We start from the raw sequence: 20,725 nt of genomic DNA, 5'->3' as shown, positions 1-20,725 counted from the left end.
GTCCCTTTCCGATTTGGGAAATTGCGTTATGGCTAATTTTCATACTAATTTTCCTATTTCTCGATTTTATGAAATTCATCGATGGAGTAGCCTGTTTTTAATATGAGAACATATCTAAATTCGAAATAGATGTTAACTATGGTAACAAAAGTTGCGAAATATGTAATGTTCTACGTACGCTCGAACATCGAAGGCAAAGTATTTTTAATTTTAATTTTTAAAACGTAAGAATTTGTACAAATGTCAGCGGTCTACTAATAAATAACAACTGTTTCGTGAATTCGTAAATCATTCGAGTATGTACATTTGATTAGCTTAAAATAAAAAGCCTCATTTTCCTCGTTGAATATAGGCAAACGATGACCATGATGATGATAAGAAATGATTTGTACTATTAAACAAGATGTCACAGCGTTCTTGAAGTAATATTTCTCCGTGACATATTGGTATAACTAGATGCAGACATGCGGAAACTTGTAATTGCTTTACTTGGAACTTTGAAGAGTAGTTGGTTATGCAAGCAAACACACTTTTCAAAGAAAGGTATGCTTGACTATATTCATCCGAGTACAATACTTTTTCTCAAAGTTTTACTTATGTCTATCGCATACTTCCGAAAACTAGTATCATTGTGTAATATTCTGCACATAAGTATATAAAATTCTAGTTTACAAAATTATAGTTAGTAAAGTTTATTGCCTTAATTTCTTATAATCGGAATGTTGCTTGATTATATGAAAAAAAGATGCGATTTTTTTCCGTGTATTGATGCAATTGATTTTAATTTGAAATCTGGAGGCCACGATAAATAAATGTTTAATGTCAGGAGAATAATATGCTAATAAACTACAATGAAACATTAATAACTAAATGAAATGCAAGATTTGAAAAAACATAAATACGTGATATTATATAGGAAATTTTTCATATATGAAAATAACGAATATATTGTTAATAAATTGTACCGGCGATTTTTATTTCTCTATCAGTTTGTGCCGTCAGATTTTATATACAATTGTATACTCGATCGGTTGTTCCGTTAAAGTAATATTCTAAGTAATAACTATCGATAACATCATTACATAACATTTGTTTGTACAAATAATCGTTCCAGATTATTTATATTTTTATAAATGATAGAAACTCTACGTACTTATCTTTTTCACCATTGGTGATATTTCATGTTTATAAGCAATACATATCGCACTTATTTTTCTTCATCACAGATATCTATCTTACATGGTAGATTAATCGATAGATAAATGTAAGTAAATGGAAAAAAGAAAAAATAACCGTAACGCGAATAGAGTAAGATATTAGCTCTGTTAATACGTAAAATTGCGCTACATTGCGGTCCGCTCATTATATGTTGAGAAGAAAACCCAAACTATTCCTAAAACTCAACAATATTTTTCAAATGTCGAGTTAAAAAAATTACAAGATATTTACTGCGAGTATATATTTTACAGAGATGACAAAATATTTACACAATAATTATCCATTATATTAATAAACCTTAATAATCAGCGTGAACATCTTTAATACGCGGTTATTACACGTTGACCCATACATAAGATGACTGTCCGTGTCTTGTACTAATTTTTTACTAAATGTATGTTCGTAGCAGTAAACAGCTATACATTTTCAAATTACTTTTGAATATTAATATAATCGTGACAATCGTGTCTCATTTGGTGTTACTGAAATTTGAGAATCTTTTATGTAACACACACTACACATATTACATTCATATAAAAGCTTTTTATCATAAATAATCAAATAAATACTTTCATGACTGGCCGTATATTATTGTTAAACGTAAAGAGTGACGAGAAGAGTCGTAGGAAAAAGTCGACAAATAAAATATCGTTCTCAGAGGGAACGAAACGAAAATCGGAGCTGAAAATATATAATCTGATTGCAGAGGTTGTCTGACAGAGCCAGCATCTGAACTGGACCTCGCATGGTCCGGGTACGTGGAAACGGTGGAGAGGCTCGTTGTAGCGGTCGACGGTCGTATGGATCCGTTGGGTCTGAATGCCGAGAGGGCTGTCAGACAATTGGACACCCGCATTTCGGACGCCATTATGCACGCGATGGAGAACGGACCTGCACTCGAGGAGAAGGTGAGTATCCGCCAAAAGAACTCAAACACTTGTATAATCTTCATCCAATATACAGGGTGAATCTTCTCTCTCGGGCGTATAATGAATGTACGTTTGCATCATCCTTATCCTTGACGTTATATTCCTCTTTTTAAATTCGTATGTGTATCGCTGACTTTATTTTAGTATTTTGTCATCATTACCTTCTGTCTTATAATTTATTATACAGCCAGCTATTTAGTCAGTGAGTCAGACAGAAAATATGAACAAATTATATATATTTTATAATTATTCATTTCTAGTCTAAAGGATTGAAATTAATCTTAGAATTCGAACTAAACTAGAAAAGTAGTAGAAGTGCATTTTTCCGAAGAATTGAAATTAATATTAACCTCTAAACTGTTTTAAAAATATGGAACAATATCATTTTTCTTAAAACCAATATTCGAGTAAATACAGTGAACGATAAGATCCATATCAATCCAAAGAATTTTGTGAATTATTTCCAATCGATTTATCAACACATGAGTAGTTGTATCGCACAATATCTTAACGTGCGAAAGTACGTATACAGATTTCTTTGTTAAACTTTAACTTTACTTACAGGTATCGTATCAAAGATTTTGTCCATTGTACCATTTTTTTCTCAAGCCCTTCAACACAGACTATCTTTGTTGAATCAGAATTATAATTCGTGCCACTTATCTATGCATATCGGCTGATATTATAAGGCAAAGTGTTGAAGGAGATTGATTCAATGCACGATAGTACAGGCACGACGTGTTTGACGAATTGTTTACCGGGAAATTTGTTATTATTTGTATCGTAGTTTGCAAACGTTCGTTCAGTCATGCTGATAAATTATCATTTTGAAGATAGCGATCTTTGGTTCTTGATACTCTATTATTACGAGAGTTTCCGTGTGCGATCACGTTTAGTTGATAACCGTTGTAACAATCACGCCGATCGATAGAACATTCACCTTTTACAAACCGTTTCCACGTACGGGAAAGCCATAAAACAAATAAGTACTTACGCGTTTTCGATGTCTTCCTCTTGTCACTTTGTAGCTAGAGCTAATTGCTTAATTATGACGATATAACTAGGTCCGATAGAACGCGTGAACAAAAAATATTTATATCAAAAGTGAACGGAGGCGGATGGTGTAATTTATCAAACACTTTGAACGTTTTGCTTTGTTGGATAGTATTGGGTTGGCAGCTAAGTGATTGCGGATTTTGCCAATAGGTGATATTGCCAACCGAATATATTGAAAGGAAGCATATTTTTTAAACTTTTACAAAAAGTTTCTTGTATTATAATTTACCACGTGATATTCAAAAGTTTATGCGACAGATGTTCTCCCTATCAGCTTAAGAAATTATATATTAATAATAATATAATTTCCTTATCTATTACGTAATGGAAATATGCGCGCAATATTATCTTTCAGTAATTCGAGTGCCTAAAACCTATTTGTAAAGTTTAAAGGAAAAATAACAAAATATAGAAAAATCTGTTATACTTCTTTTCATTTTAAACGAAAAATCGACTATTTCTCTGTATTTTATTTTACGTGCCAGAGCAATCAGATTGAATGAAAAATACGTATTTGAAATAGAAAGATCTTTCCGTAAGATCATGCCTTTTAATCAGAAAGTGTAACGACATTCACGAACATTCATATTTATTTTCTACGTCGATTCGACATATTTTTAATCGTTGTAATAGTACAAGAAAAATGAAATTCTGTAAAACCACGCAGCGGTAAACTGGAGAAATTTTTCGGGTTTACTTGGTAAAATAAACGAATGGTCCCCGCTCGTGGGGACCATTCCAGACGATTTCTCGAGCACCGGCGCAGACATTCTTTCGATTCTTTTGATCGTTTTGTCAGTCCCCGATTCGAATCGCTACGCTGGCACGGCGTCTACCTGCGTGCAGACATGTGCGTGCTATATTTTTGTTTTCATTGTTATTGATATTAGCGCCGGCAGGCGAAGGAACGCGAGGAACGAGCATTATATGCTCACCGTGCCGTCATTGTATGCATTTCCATAAATTTGCTTTTTATTTAGGAGAGAAACGGACGGAACCAATTTGCGGCCTCCATATATATCAAATCTGTCGCGGATTAGGGGCTGTTCATATAAATGATCGCGAGAACTTTCAGGAAACTACACTCTCGCTCGTTTAATTTCGAATTTAGGAACAGACCAACCGATCTACGCATATACTTGCATTATGTGTATGCGTGTCGCAAGCCGAACTTTCCAAAGGATGCGTTTCGAACGGTCATTATTGTTGACTCACGCGGTACTTACCCTATAATTTATGCGAATTTTCGAGTTCGTGTTGTTCGTTTTAAAGGAATTCCACCGTTTGCGAAATTCTATACAAAAGGGCATTCGGCTTTAGAAAGTATTTGTTCCGGCAAGTGCATTTAAAACGTTTTTTCTTCTTTTTATCATTATTTATTCCCCTTACTGGAACAAACCTCTATTAGCGTGCAAAAGATTGCTGTAAAATACATAAAAAGCGCTATAAAAAATTAACGAAATAAAAGAAATAAAAGATACAGAAAATAAAACATAAAAGAGATGTACACATTTGTTTCACGAGGTTTTGCAAATGTGAATACGCTGGTATCAATTTTAATGTTAATTTCTGCGAATATGCGCTGATGTATAAAAGCGTTGGTACGAACGACAACTTGTTTTATAAAATTTTATGCATATTTATATAAAATATCTTTTATTTAATTTCTTTATATAATATACATAAAATGAATAAAGTATATGTATATATTGAGGAGACGGTATATTTGATAAAATTATTTTGCAACTTTCCATGTACTTGTGGATAATGAATATATTAATAATTTTAGGTCCATTTTTTGGGTAGTTATTTTATAGAAGATCCATTAAAATCGTTTTGATATTTCAAATTGTTTTTATTTTTCAAGCGTTTGCCATTAAAAGTTGTACAGTGGCATGTGCGATCTTTTAATACATTGCAGAAAGCTTTTAGATATTTTTGAAAAAATAATACAGATATAACTGAAATAACTATATTTCGATATTTCATCTTATTATATATAATTATTGCATTAATATAAAAATCTTGTTTTACATTAAGAGCATTTATAAAAAAGTAGAATAAGTAGACAATACAAAGAAAATATTTAAACGTTGAGCTGTTAAATTATTCAAACAAACGGTAGATTTATACTGCATTCAATTATCTGACTTATGGAAAACTGTTAACAAAACTCTATAAATTCGCAAAAGCCGTTATTTTTATTTTATATTACATACGTGCCAATATCATGTATGAATAAAAAGTCAATACAGAACGTGATTAAAATTAAATCAATGATCGAAACGATGTTTAAACCGATATCGTTCTCGATGTCGTGATGCTCTTTTTACGGAAATAAATGCGATCTAAATTTAAAAAATCCCGATAAAAGTTGATATGCGCAACTAGAGAGTGGCATGTTATCGTGTAAGAAACGTAAGGAAAAGCTGATTAAAATGTCCTAGTTCGTAAGGTATCACGTAAGGGAAAGCAGTCCGTCGTGAACGCTCGTTTGGACATATTCAACGAGCGTGCAACGTGCGACATGCAACGCTAGTTTGCGCTTGATATGCCGTTCGATGACTTTACATGTTACTAGACCATATTTTGCCAAGATTTAGTGATGTCTTGGAAACCTGAACCCGTCAACTGGTCAAATGTCTTACTCGATGAAATGTGTTTTTAAATCGACACAGTGTCCAGAAAATAAAATTTTACGCTAGTAAAAATAAAAGAAAAAGAGCATTGAAATATTTTTTATTAAAAATAACGATTAATGTCACATCATTACCATCAGACTTTCTCTTTTTTGATACTTTTAAAATACAGGATGTCCTGAAAGGCAGTTCCATTACTTTAATTGGTTTTCATTCTCACATGATACAACTTTGATAGAATCATTCGTTATTTAGTTGTTGCAAATAGAGAGACACGTAGGAAATTTGCCATGGAACACTGTACAACTGAAGAATATACACTGTTTCATGAGAATTTGGATTTTACTTACAGTATCTATAAGTATGAATTTTATCATTATCGTAGGATGAAAATTGGAATAGTGTACTATAAATTAAACAAATTAATTACCAAAGCTAGAAGTAATATATTTTACTAATTATTACATATACGACTGAATGTGTCTATTATCTGACTTTTAAAAATTAATTTAATTGTGTCATAATATTCTATTATTAAATTATTACGGATAAAATCATTGCAGGTTGATTTATATTCATAATTAAATTCCTAATCTACAATTAAATTATATTGTATTAAAAGTAAGAAACTGCCCAATACTTTTAAAATATGTATGTTTATATGTATATGTATATTTAGATTTAACAGAAGAAAGTTATTAATTAAATGCGAAACTAAAATTATATGACTAGCCATAAAATAATTAAGTGTTTGACTGAGAATTCCCGCCCGCTTGATACTTGGTAGATAGACCACATTCTGGTCATCTTCGGTCGGTCTGGCTGAATTGGAATTGCGTCTAATTGATTTGTATGTTTTTCTTTAAATAGCGATAGAAACTCATTAACTTAATTTCCTTAACTCCCTTAAATTAATTCTGCCAAGCGATAAGGTCGAGTCGAACTTTATGTAACTTTCGAGAAACTTGCTTTCAGGTTATCTTAATGTCCGAAACCGGTGACATCAATTGCCCGCCCAGGTCGTCGAATGACAGTGCCACTAATTTCTTCTTTTCTCTGTTTTTCTCTTTTTGAGTTTTTTAATGGTTGAGAATTGCTCCGATAAATCAATTGATAGAGAATATTCGTTAAAAAATTAATAACATTTTTCTGATGAACTATAATAATGTCATGTAAAATGCACTTTAACAAGGTCAAATTCGTGACTTAAAGAAAGGAGATCGTATTTTTATGTTTAATATATAAACTCTAATAAATAACGTATTAGGTATAAATCCTACATGTGAAAACAAGGGGAAAAATTCACAGACATGAATTCCTAAAACAAATACCCGAAATATCTTCCACGAAATTCAATGCACGCATATACATGTTTCGCTATAGACTGTCGAACTCGTTCAAAAATATCGGACAGCATTTTTATAATAATATATGTATATATTGCATTATTATAATATGTATATATACATATATATTATTTTGGTATACATGATACAAATCCAGACTTTAATGCTTTATGAAATTCTAACTCGATAAAGTCGCGTTTCGGGACATAATATACGGACATGTATTTCTATGAACTCTTTTTGTTGTTTCGACACATAGAATTTCTACCAAATTTTTTCCCAAGCTTGTTGATGCATTGTATATATAAAAGCACCGACAACCCTTGGTTTGTTTTAAAAATTAATAAAAAACAAACCATGCTAACAGCTTTTACGATACTTCGCAGTTTGATTTTTCATATTGTGCCAGTTGACGTTATCTATTTTCAAAATATTCCAAACGTGGTATGATCGTTTATACAGAAATATAAATATAAACGTGAATAAATGATCATCGGACTACGGATATTTAAGTATTTATAAGAAATATCAATGTGCATAAATGTACAACATAAAACACATACAATATGCAAAAATGTACAAAATATTCAGAGTAAACCATATGGCGATATCCAATAAAAGTAAGAATTGTTTTTCTTGAAGAATTAATCCGATCAAAATGTATATCTGTATAATAAAACGGCCACGTAGTCAAAAGTTTAGAAAATCGCCTCATTGCCTCCATAGCTAAGAATACTGGAAACTTTGAACCATTGTATCATTAATTCTCATGTTTCTTTCGTATTGTGAAAAATTCTTATCAGGCATTATCCTACTGGTTGCCTTGTACCTATTTCCATTCTATTTGTTTAGCAGCGTTTATAAAAATATAAATTTCCATAAAAATCCGCAATTCAGTGATAACGTGCTAATTAATTAGAACGTATATTTTCGTTTCAGAGTGTATTAATATGTATACATAATCGAGGAATATGACTTATGAATCATTGCCACTGATTAAAAATGTCTACGATTATTGACAGTAGAAACAGATAATTGCAGAAAATAAAATAATCGTTACTGGTGCAGATAAGACAAGTTGAAAATAAGTTGAATACTAATGTGATTATGGAAGTATGTAACGCTGTATGCCTTGTTTGATATTTCACGTGCAAAGTTTTAAATAGATTCATTGAGAACAGCATTTAAAGAATAACATGCATTAAATATTTTCTGTACGATTCATATCGTTACTAATATCTTTATCTGCTGTTACAACTTGCAACATAAATTTTCACAACTTGGAATGTTTGTGTGATTACATTGTGCTTACTTATGCAACATTAAAATCTAAAAATATCGTATTTATTCACAGTTAATCCGTTATCCGTTGTTTCCCAAGACCGTGTTTCATCTTTTTGGCAATTTTCTAATTCACTTCTCGAAAGATTGTTAAGATCTGGTCGCAAAATGTTCGGTTGCTGTTGTCAGGTTTTTCGTTACGTTAAATTTTTTATTTTTTATAGAACTTTGTATAGAACTTTTTAGTATGAACTTTGTTCATTTAAATAAATGAAAATTTGTTCACGCTAAATTTAGAGAATAGAGTGAATGACATAGTAATTGTTAATTATACTCTCTCATGTTATTTAATGTTATTTGCTGCGTACGACCGAACATTGACGCAATGAAATGTTATACTTTTCCAAGTCATTGTCATCGATAATTTATGTGTCGATGTTATTAGTAATCTTTTCAATTGCTAATTACAAGCTCTGACAGCTACCATATGATTTTACTTTAGAAATTCGAGATAGATACACACATTACTTATAGAATGACTTAATAAGAGAATAATTGCTTCATAAAACAGTGGAAAACATAGTCGATGATATTATAACAATTTTAACAAGTTTTAGGAATTGGTATTTTTACATTAGTTACATACTATTTCGCTAATTTAACAATTACGCTATTTCACAAGCATCTCCGAGTGTTTTATTCAAAATTACATAAGTTGTATCACATATATTAAAACTTCCACGTTTCTGCAAGATCTGTGCCAACTGTTTTGTAATATTTAATTTATACACAAACCACTTACCTACTAATATCTCGTCGAAAGCATGTAGTGTATTTTACACAAGCTGTTTTGAAAGTAAATGTTACTTGGCTTCGAAATTATGTCATTAGTCTGTAAGCTACTTCTGTGAAAGTATCTTCGATAGCACATTTTCATAATTCAAAAATAAAGATGGAAGGTATAACTGAAATTCAAATTTTCATCTCGTATGAAATATATTAATCGTTTGAAATCACTAATGATTTATCAATCAGAATTTTCTATTATATTACGTTATATAAGACGATGATGCAAAATACAATGTAACAAAAGGTAGCAAAAATTGTGTACATAGGTTGTAAAAAAATAATGGATTAACGATTATGTGTTAATATTATAATCTCTTGGTCCAAAGATCATGGAGAAAATTTGAATTAATTGATTATGGTGAATTAGGTACGAGATTTATGCCAAAGTTTACATCTGTAGATATTATTAACTTTTTACTTAGAATTATATACATCATAAGTTATAATAATTCATAACCATATAATAATAATTAATGATACCAATATCGAGATCTGTTGAAATAGTTATCAAGATAAGAGTAAAGAATTTAATTTAATGAAAAATAATTGGTCACAGAAGAAAATATGATAAGTAGATATTTTTTGATGTTCTGATTTTAATGTCACTTTATAACTGAAAAGGAATATTGTGGTATAAAATAACTGAAAATAGTTAGGTCCAAAAATATACATAGCTAATGAAGTACTTCGCTTAGAATTAAAAACCAAAGGTGTAACTTTTAAGATAAACGATATTTTAATGTCTTTGATAATCAAATATTATGATAAGTAATATTTTTAAAATTCCGAAGAGAGTAGAAAAATATTAAATTTTTAATACTACTCCCTTGTAAAAAATCGAGAAATATATTCTTTAAAAAAAAATATGTTCTATTGTTTTGAAGAGTTAATATCGAATGTACGAGCTCTTTATAATATAATTATAAAACTTCAAATGATAATAATTTTATAATGATTATTCTGGTTCATCTAGTTTTTCGTAACTGTACTAATATTTATGAATGAAAATACACATTCGTGTAAGTAAAACACAAAGGAAAGATGTTTTACGAATAAGCGTTTGATTTGTACAATAAGAATATATCAAGAATATAGTACATTTCAATTTAAAAAATGAAGGCAATTTTGGTAATCAAGAGATATGGGTAAGAAACAGAGACAACTTACTCGAACGTTTGTCGTGCTTGATACGGAAGAAAAGAAAGGCCGTGAGGCATATTCGACGCGTATAACATTTCTGAAATTCTTTAGCAGTGTAGTTTCGTTTGAACAGGAATGTCGTATGTTACACATATAGTCTGAAGGCGTGTGAAACGTATCACATGATAGTTGTACGTAATACACCACCTGGTTATTTGTCGCATCGTTATTTCCTTTCATATCCTTTGTTACGTAGCTTATACGTAAGTACACTGTACATTTATCGTATATATGGAATAGATTAATTGCAGCAGGAACCAAGTAAGTAAGTAATCTCATTTCGAAAGTGGAAAGAATTATTCGTATAAAATTATTATGGCGAGAATTTACAAAGGGCACGAGAGGGCTGTGATATTAAATAATACATACACGTAATTAGAATGAATATACAACGAAAATGTTAGAATTTACTTCATTTAATGCTTCATGAAATATTTGAAGATCGCAGGAGAAAATGATAAATGCATTGTAGGGTCACTCCGCTACCAAAGGTTCACGGCGTGCCGACACCTATGCAGTAGCTTCGCTATTGTTCTGTGTGTATAGTTGCAGATAATTTACTAGAAATGCGTCATACAACATTTGCAGGTAATGATGAGGCTATTGCGTAGTAATGATAATGTCGCGATCACATCGGGGTTACCAGTTGTAGAGCTGCAAACATGCGATGGAGAAGACTGGAGATAAAAGAAGAGGGCGAATGTCTCACTGATGAGTCTTATATTTTTCTACGTACATTTTCTCTGGTTTTTGTATTTCAGTGTGTCGATGTAACTAAGAAGTGTTTCAATATGGCATGGTTGAAAATGAAAAGAATCGTTTAGGACCAAGGATGATGTTTTTAAAAATAGTTTATAGATTGAGAAAATTTAGTGAAAAAGCTAATCACAAGCAACATTTTGATATTATGGCACGCAATATTCTTAAACTTATTGAGAGAACGTAAAAACCAAAGAAAGATAATTTTAGTAACGCGAAATTGATTGTCAACATACGGAATTTAAAAATTGTTCTCTTGTAAAGAGTGGAAAATGTGACTTATCGCGTTTTCCCTTTGCACTCTTTTTGTATGCAAGAGAAGTTTGTTTTTATTTCAAGTAGAAAACTGCAAACTAAAATCTAATCCTTTCGCTATAAAGATATATATATATATATATATATATATATATATATATACACACATATACATATGTGTTGTACATTCATGCACGCTCCCAAATATCGGGCAATTATTTGTTCAAACCGTACATGTATATCTTCTATTATTTCTATTTCCATCTTTATGTGTTATACGATAATTAATTATATACAGCATGTATAAATGTTCATGATTTATTTTTTCCGTATTATTAAAAACGCTTATAGCTCTGAGGATATCCTGAGGTTAACCTTTGCTATTAATTTCTGGGTGCTAGTGAGATAATAAAATGAAATAAAATGAAATAAAATGAAATAAAATGAAATAAAATAAAATAAAGTAAAGTAAAATAAAATGAAATAAAATAAAACAAATAAAAAATAATAAAACTGAAGGAAATAAAATAAAACAGTAGAATAATGAATACGTCACTTCAAACTCAGCTGATATTATCAAAGCCTAACTTGATACTACAAAATTGGTTGTCACTTTTTCAAATTCACAACCAGATTATATTGCCCATACTTGTTATACTTATTACTTTAATCACTCTGCCTCTATTACGAGATTATCCTGTTCAAAAATAAAAACATAAATCAATAGCAGCTCGTTTCTGGATTGTATTTCTTGCTTCTGCAATATTATATTTTGTTAAATACGAATCTTGCGTTCATAAATCCCATTTGTCCGTACTGAAATTTGTTAAATTCATATCTCATTCGTTCCATCGAAACCAATTCCCATGAAAATATTTAAACCAATAATTTAATCAATTCCTATAATATCGTAGATATTCTGCAAAATGCTCACATCGTTGTTTCAGTTTGAAATTTTGATGAATAAAGGCGAAGGAAGTTCACAAATTTATAAATTTTTAACAAGATTAAAAGATTCATATTTCTGACAAGGTTAAACAATATATTACAAATTTTACATACGATTAGAAAAATTGGAATTAGTAGTTTACAGATTCTAAAGCGTTTTAATGACCAGTTTATTATTTACTTCAATATCAATAGCTCTTAACAGCTTCTTTTTTTGCAAAAAATGCATATTTTGCATTTAAAAAAAAGGTACATATAACTTACGCAACATCAGTATACATATAATACAATGTACATATATAACCGATCCATATAATTTAGTAATATATAATTTCCTGATATTCGAATGAAGTAAATTTTTTAACAATCTTGTTTTCTATTAATGCACATAGAAATTATTAAAATTCCACATTTTCACATAAAAATGATCATGAACTTGTATACATTTATTCATATTAATGCTTTAATCCCAAATAATCTTTTACTTTGAAGTATAGTTCTTAAATCTATATAAGTTAACTGTTAAGAAAAAGTCTAAGACAATAACAACTTATCTGATTATGTACTTTTTTAGTCTATACAAATATATTGTTGAAATAAACTTCTCGCGAGGTCTAAATGGCTTAATCGAAAGAAAAAGGAACAGCGCTAAGAAGAAATTTTTGGAGCAACTGTGATCTTTGAGTATCTTTTTCAAGGTTTGTTCGTATCGTCTGATTTTGTTGAACATAGACGAGGAAAAGCGACGAATAGAGCGATCTTATCTCGGGTTCTTCGCATTTTCACGATAGAATGTATCAGGCGCATCGGTCGTTAGACGCGTCGATCAATCCTGTGCATCGACTCTTTTTGTCTGGATGATCGACACGTCGGCGTCGAAATGGGAAATGCATGCTAGTCCGATCGGAGAAAAAATCAGCCGGCGAAGAGGAACGGATAGAAACGAAATGAATAGACGCTATAAATTCTGATGCGCGCTATAAATTTCACGGCGGCCGATCATCCGACTTCACGCCGATCCGTGCCACGCCGTGCTGTATTACACGCGTGATAGGCGAATGACACCAAGGGCGTCGTAACAATGCACTTTGAACAACGAGTACCGAGGAGGTGGTAAGAAGAAACGGTTTAAAACATGCTTGAAAAAGAATACGTAATGTATATACATATATATATATATATATATATATATATATATATATATATATATATATACAATAACTGCACCCGCGTTGTGTCGAATACGTAAGTATAGTTCGTAGATTGTTTTATTCGCGCCAGATGTGCTTGACGCGTGCAATCTATTGTTAATGAGAAAATTTGCGAGATAGATCGGAATTATTCGAGATAAATCACTAACAATAGAATTAAATGCTCTGATGAGTGTTTTGCTGGAATTTTAGGCTAAAATTATTCCAGCTTATTATAACTTAGTATTCTGTAACTCGGAGGTTCGAAAAAATATGATATAAGTGACAAATATCTTTAGTTTGACAAAACTGTAAGTGAGATTAAATATTGATGTAACATGACAACAACTTTGAACAAAGTTGATATGGTTTCGAATACTAAAGTATATTATTTTGTATTCATAAAGGTTTCAAGAAATTTATGTTAAAATCTTCGAGATAAATATAGATCCTTCGCATAGTTCACATTCTTCATATCGTTTCCTTTGTATCTCTTTTGTTTCTAGAAAAAAATTCACTTATACCACTGTTTCTTATGTTATAACTTACCTGATGATTCACGGTTTCAGCAGAAATGTGGTACAAATAATAAATATATTTCATTTGAAAAAATTGTGAGTTAATATTTCATAGAAAGACTACCATGCTTTTAAGCATTCAAACACTTTATTATTATTCACCTATTCTATTATAATTATAATATTGTATTTATTCAGCTATTATAATTATTCACCTATGTACGCCATATTATATTATATTTATTAAATGTTTGAAGAAATGTACGATAAGATCATTTATAGCTTTTATATATTTATTTTATTTATCTCGTTTTCTGAAAAAATATAATATACTTACTTGTACTACTTCTCCACTGACTCTTTCAATTTACATACTACCGATCGTAGAGATCTTCGCTTAGCAACGTATCGAGCTCTTTATATGAATACAAGGTTTCTGTATGGACATAGTTTCCGTATATTTCTAATATTTATTACAATAAAACATAATGAGAGTCGTTTAAAAGTTCTGATATAAACATGTAGGTAACTACGAGTACATATATATGTATGTCTCATATAGAAGTCTCATATAAAGAAGCGAATATATACAAATAATTTTATATCTTGTTTAAAAGCACAAATCTGTACCAATTTTACCAATGGTAAAAAGAATGGCATCGTAAAAGGTGTAAAGTACGGTTTGCTAACAAAACTAAAAAGTGCGTTCCACATGTATTTGTCAATTTTTATACTATTATTACATATGCTTATCTGTTTTGAATTGTTGTCACAGTTTATGAAAAGATTAAATTATACAAATAAGATAATTTTACTTTCATAGATTTTGTACAAGTTGTTTTATGTAAGTATGTACAAGATGATTCTTATTTTAGTTGATATGTGACTGCTATTTGTGGCTGCTTTAAAAAGAATGTTATTTCAATTGAAGAGCTCGTAACAAAGACCGTCTTTGTTAAATTTTTCAATTTTTCAGATAATACTTTTATCCCAAAAGTCAAAAGCGAGATTCACCATATGATAGAGTATAAATATAACCTTTATCAAGATTTTATAATATCCTGATTTAATTAAACATACGGCATTTAACTTAACAACGTCTTCTATGGATAACTATAAATAAACTTACCACAATTATGCAATATGATGAAAATCTTGTTAAGAGAAATATATTGAACAGAAGTAAACAATTTTATAGCGTCTTTCAGTTTTCAGTCATTAGTCATAGCAGTTATTTTAATAAGTAAAATGGGTAAATGTTAATCTTTTCTGACTTTTATAATTGTTTGCATGAAAATTATAAATGTGAAAAATGAATGTGAACAACGTTAACGCATCACTGGCAGCTGTGTATAACAGAACTACTTTCTTTTCCTTTTACTCTGTTTCCATCCGAACAGCAGCACAGGTATTTTCAATTAGGTTTTTCAGGTTCTGCCATGTTCTTGATGACGTACACGGCGTTCTTTAGTACACTATAGGTAACGATCTATTGGTGTTAAAACAGGAGATCGAGCTGTATACTTCCACGTTTCCTCTTCGAACCATTTATCTTCCGGATAAAGTGACATTAAAAAATGTCTCATATCGAGTTGATAATGTTGAGGTACACCATATTCTATTAAAAGCAATATGTACTCTTCGTTTGAAAATAGGCCAGCAAGAGCTCGTATGACGTCGTCTCGTAATACTGTTAAATAGATACCACCTGTGATACTCGATCCAAAGAAAAATGACTATATAATTCTTTTGGACAACAGACTTAACTGCAGTCTTTTAATATTACGCGAGGATATTCCTTGGCCTAGAGCACAATTACGTCGATCAGGTACCATTAAGTGCAAATTTGAAATCAGTGCCATTAAATCAATTATACATAGAAATTTTCTATGAATACAAAATAATTAGGACAGATGATTACCTTGCGCACCGCTTGCAATGGCAACGAGCGTTACAGGCACTTTGCACCTGGAATGAACATTTTTAACAGAGTAGAAGCAATTTTTAGTACGGTAGAAGTAACGAAACGCTTATTAGATATCTTTCATGCAGGATAACACTCTAAACTAATTTGCAAAGCTTTATTTGCTCGTAGAAAAACACTTCATTTAAGAAAATTCCAATGAAAATTGTATTTGTCAATTTGCAAAAAATCAAAACTGATTTATCCGTAGTTTGAGTAGGTGTGTAATCTGCAAAGAAAACTTCATATGAAAATCGAGAAATATTTGCGAAAGATATTAACGAAAAGATTACAATGCATTACTTAAACAAATGGACTTTTTAAAAATCAGTCCTTGCAGTCATATTCCCCAAACACAAAACTCGTTCGTTTACACCATATTTCTATCTTGAATAGTTTCCGAAATATTCCAAAAAAATGCGACTTCGAGCGTAACGATGGCTGACGAAGAAATGGAACATTTCTGACTATATTATGCATGTGTAAAATTTCATCAAAATCGATGTGTCACGTTCGAACGAGATCCTTTGTAAGCGATTACACGAAGTCAAAATTATATGCTGGAAAAGTTAGCTTTTCGTAGCTCCAGTCCGATAGTTTTGTACGTCGCATCGATCTGCTTTTAACCACGCCACAAGATAAAAATCAACATTTCATGTCGAACACGTCCGATCGAAATTGATAAAATCTCAAGATACCAGTGACTAGAGCGATTCAAAGCGGAACGCCTGCACCGTATTGCATAAGGAACAGCATTGACACGCGGGTGTGATTTATTCCAAAGGAGCGACCGATGGAATAGCGTCATCCAGGTCGCTCGGGGAATTTTACAACTCGAACAACTTACACGCTTCGTGGAGCGGGACTAACGACGGATTAGCATTTTCATCGATGGCCAGCGCTTAGAAACTCATCAGACCGCTGCGTAATCATGCCGCAAATCCTGTATTTCTTCCGTTTAGTCGTTTCTTCTTCTGCTACCGTTATTCGCCTCTAGCCCGGATGTTATTTACCTCTGGCACGGGTTATCTTCTTCAACCCTCTACGTTTTCCGTACTTCTTTCCAACGGCTTTAGCCAGCATAGGTAAAGGCATTTCTGCGATATTAGAAGCTTTTCGGCAGTTGATTAAATTGGAATACCTCGGTAGAAGTATGTTTTCGGAGCGAATATCAGCACACACTCCTTTACCTTCTCCCTTCTGTTATTGTTTTCTTTTCCCCTTCTTCCCGTATTTGCGTATGCCTGTTCCTACCTCTTTGTTAAGCTGTTTGCTCTTTCATAGCTGATATTGGATTCTTTGCTCGTGTTTCCTTCCCTTCTCTTCATTGGGTATTTTAATCCTTCCTGAAACATTTTCCAGTATTATTATTTCTTTAATCGTCTCGTTTGCAATTGGGGCTTATAAATTTCTGTCTTGGAGTGAAAAGTCTTGTTTAGAAGTTCTGGTGAAAGCTAGCATATTGTTTATTCTTTCTTTTATCCCTCTTTTACGGTTCAGTACGAGTTGCATAAGATTTAGCGAAAAATTCTGTCTGTTTCGTATACTTACGAAATGGTTCATGAAACTGTTGGAAGCATAATTCTTTATGTATGTGTGTATGTAGAAAAAAAAAATGGTAGAAAAGAGACAGATGGTTTAAAGAGTGAAACACATGCATTCATCAATTGCATTATCTTCTTAAATGGAGATGTATATTTCGTTCTGGATGGACCGAATTGATTCGTCGTTTTGTGTATGAGAATATTGGAGTAAAATAATAGAAAACTATCTTTATTAATGGCCTATAACAATTGCATGGATTACTATGTATAAGTATAATCGATGCATTTGTTTGGCAGTTTATTTATTCTAGCCACTGATTCTTACGGATTCAAGATAAGCTGATAGAATACATTGCATCCATTATCATAAATCTTTTTATTATAGAAACACTTAATCGTTGTATCAACAAAGTGAAGAAAAATTTACGCGGTAGAGGATATAAATTCTTTTTCATTTCTACAGCTCATATTTTAGTAATTTGCATTTTAAATTCTACGATAGTATCCAATTTCATCATAGTACACGATTTGTTCTCAACGCATAATAAATTGCTCTATTCTCTTCTGTTCCGTTCTATTACGTTTATCATGATCTAAACGTCCTATAGTCTTTCATCGACTCTTTGGGTTATTGTTTCTACGTCTCTATACGAATTAGTCTCCCAACTGGCCCTTTCTTTTCTCCATTTATCGATTTCTATATTTTTAATCACGTCGTGAATTTTATATAACGATAACCCTACTCTCATATAACGTTATAAGGAAGTTATTGTTAGAAACTTATCTACCATACGAAGTCAGAGTCCCGTTTAACCGAAGTTTCGTGTTATGCGAGGTGCTTTGAACTCTACCATAACTTCGTTCTTTTTAAAAGATTTAGCATAAAATGTACGAGAATTCCCTAAATGGTCAGGTATTGTTAAGACAGCTAATCAAACTTCCAATAAATTGAGTAGTTAATTAAACTTAAGTACATATACAATATTACATTATCAAAATATTTTTTACAATTTTGTTTCACGATTTATTAACAGCCATGGACCCTTCCGTAGTATTCGATTATGCGAGGTAAGGTTCGGTTCATCTCTACATCGGATAATCGAGATTCTACTGTACATATTAGGATTACTTATACGGGATCATAATGTTTGCTATGAGTTGAAGGAACGTTCTATATGCTTATGTCTTCTTAATGTTTTAATATCAATTTTACGATAAGCATGAAACTGAAGATCGGGATGAAACCAATAATTAAAATCCAAAGGTTTGTGTTAGAATTAAGATAGCGCTTGAAGAACTTTAGAAATATCTGTGCAATTAGATGTATATACTTACCTGTACCATAGCCACCATACACCTATATGTAAAATAAAATTAGCCGCGTAATATTATATATTTTATTTGTCGAATAAATGTTTACTAAGTAGAAGTAGATGAATAAAGTTTTGCAAATGTTATTTACTTTTCACATAAAAATGGAACGTGTCTTTTTAAATGATACATATTAAAAAAGGGAACACTAAGTATTTTTAAATATATTAGGTTGTCCGAAAAGTTTTTTTTTGTTTTATGAGGAAATAATAGATTTTATATTATTTTATCGAATTACGTACGATCCATTTTGTTCTATTGAGATAAGCACCGCGACATTTCACAGACTTGGTTTCATGTTTGTATAAAGGTGCACTGTTGTAAAAAATACGTTTGCAAAAGAAAGACATTTTTCGGACAACCTAATGCATATTATTTGCCAACTTAACCTTCCTAGATCACGGTTTATAAAAATATCTAATAAACGTGTTATATCCTTAATCGCAAACTTTAGTGTACAATATTTCCGATGTCATAACAAAATACAGCGCAATCATATTTTACCGTAATTACTAATTAAAAATTAAAATAAATCGTAAAAAATGCAATTACTATCGTGATTATGAAATGTCATACAGTCGTCATCATAAACTAATTATAACTGTCAATTATTATCAATATAATTATTATAAGATATACATCAACTGCTTTGAATAATTTTCAAAACGTAAATTCGAAACGTACTTTTGCTTACGTGCGAAATACCATATACCGCCACAGCACCAAATCAAAACTGCACCTACTCTAAAAAGAACAAGATTCCTATATCTCTGTTGGAAGGATCGTAAAGTAACTGGAGCGTGTTAGCGAAGTTTGGCCGGGTATCCCAAGACTTGTCGTTAAATTCCGCGAACAATTCCACTTTGGCACAAATAAGTATCTGTTTAGCTATTTCACACGTCAGTCACGTTCACATACATTTAGAACGCGACTCCTCTCAACGACGAAACGAAGTGGTTGTGCATTCGAAGCGTTTCCGATTTAAGGCACTTGTCCCGTTTCCCTTGGCTGCGACTCGCGTTACCGATTGAACGCCGAACGCCGCGGGAAACGATTTTATTTGCCGAGACAATATCGTTTCACGGTCACGGGGGTGTAGCATAAGTATCAAGGCCAGCAAACCTTCTCGTTTTCCGTTTCTCTGGCCACTTGCTTCCCTTGACTGGCTTTCTCCGGCAACTCCATTTCTTCGTCTCGATCTTCCTGATCCCTGATCACTTTCTTCTCTCTGTTTCTCCCTGCTGTCTCTGTTTGCCCTTCTCATTCCCACCGGTCGAACGAGACGGCAGCGCGTGGAACGCAATTAAAAGTTTCTCAGAGAACGGCGTTGCAGGGACGACGACGACAGGATCGATCCCCTTTCGAGAGATTTCTTTTCTCATCGTGCATCCCACGGGCACAGTGCTGGATCGATTCACGAATGGATCAACCGTTCCGGTTATATCTTCTTCGGTCGTTTAAAAGGGGATTACGCGGCCAATGCATTTTTAATTGCGACGATTATTCGGAATGGCTTTTAACGGCGGGATACGTGCATTATTCCGTAGCCAGCCTTTTTGATTCGAGTTTGCTTTATGGAAAGCGCATCCCGTTTACGCGATAGAGCCATCCAGTCGAGTCTCCTTCTTTTTTTTCTCCCTTTTTTCACCATTCTATATT

General features: G+C 31.9%; 1 protein-coding gene across 1 annotated transcript in view; it reads left to right on the top strand.

The window, feature by feature from the left end:
* Nucleotides 1-20,725, top strand: part of LOC117239738 (division abnormally delayed protein) — a 242,725-nt gene that overhangs the window by 76,135 nt on the left and 145,865 nt on the right. Inside the window, exon 4 of the mRNA XM_033505559.1 lies at nt 1,925-2,126. Coding sequence (XP_033361450.1) covers nt 1,925-2,126 — 202 coding nt within the window. The remainder of the gene's footprint in view (nt 1-1,924; nt 2,127-20,725) is intronic.

This window comes from Bombus vosnesenskii, unplaced genomic scaffold (genome assembly GCF_011952255.1).
Source record: "Bombus vosnesenskii isolate JDL3184/JDL3185 unplaced genomic scaffold, Bvos_JDL3184-5_v1.1 scf7180000014105, whole genome shotgun sequence".
Classification (NCBI taxonomy): domain Eukaryota; kingdom Metazoa; phylum Arthropoda; class Insecta; order Hymenoptera; family Apidae; genus Bombus; species Bombus vosnesenskii.
The sequence above is the reverse complement of the archived record's forward strand: the minus strand, read 5'-3'. Positions and strand labels throughout refer to the sequence as shown.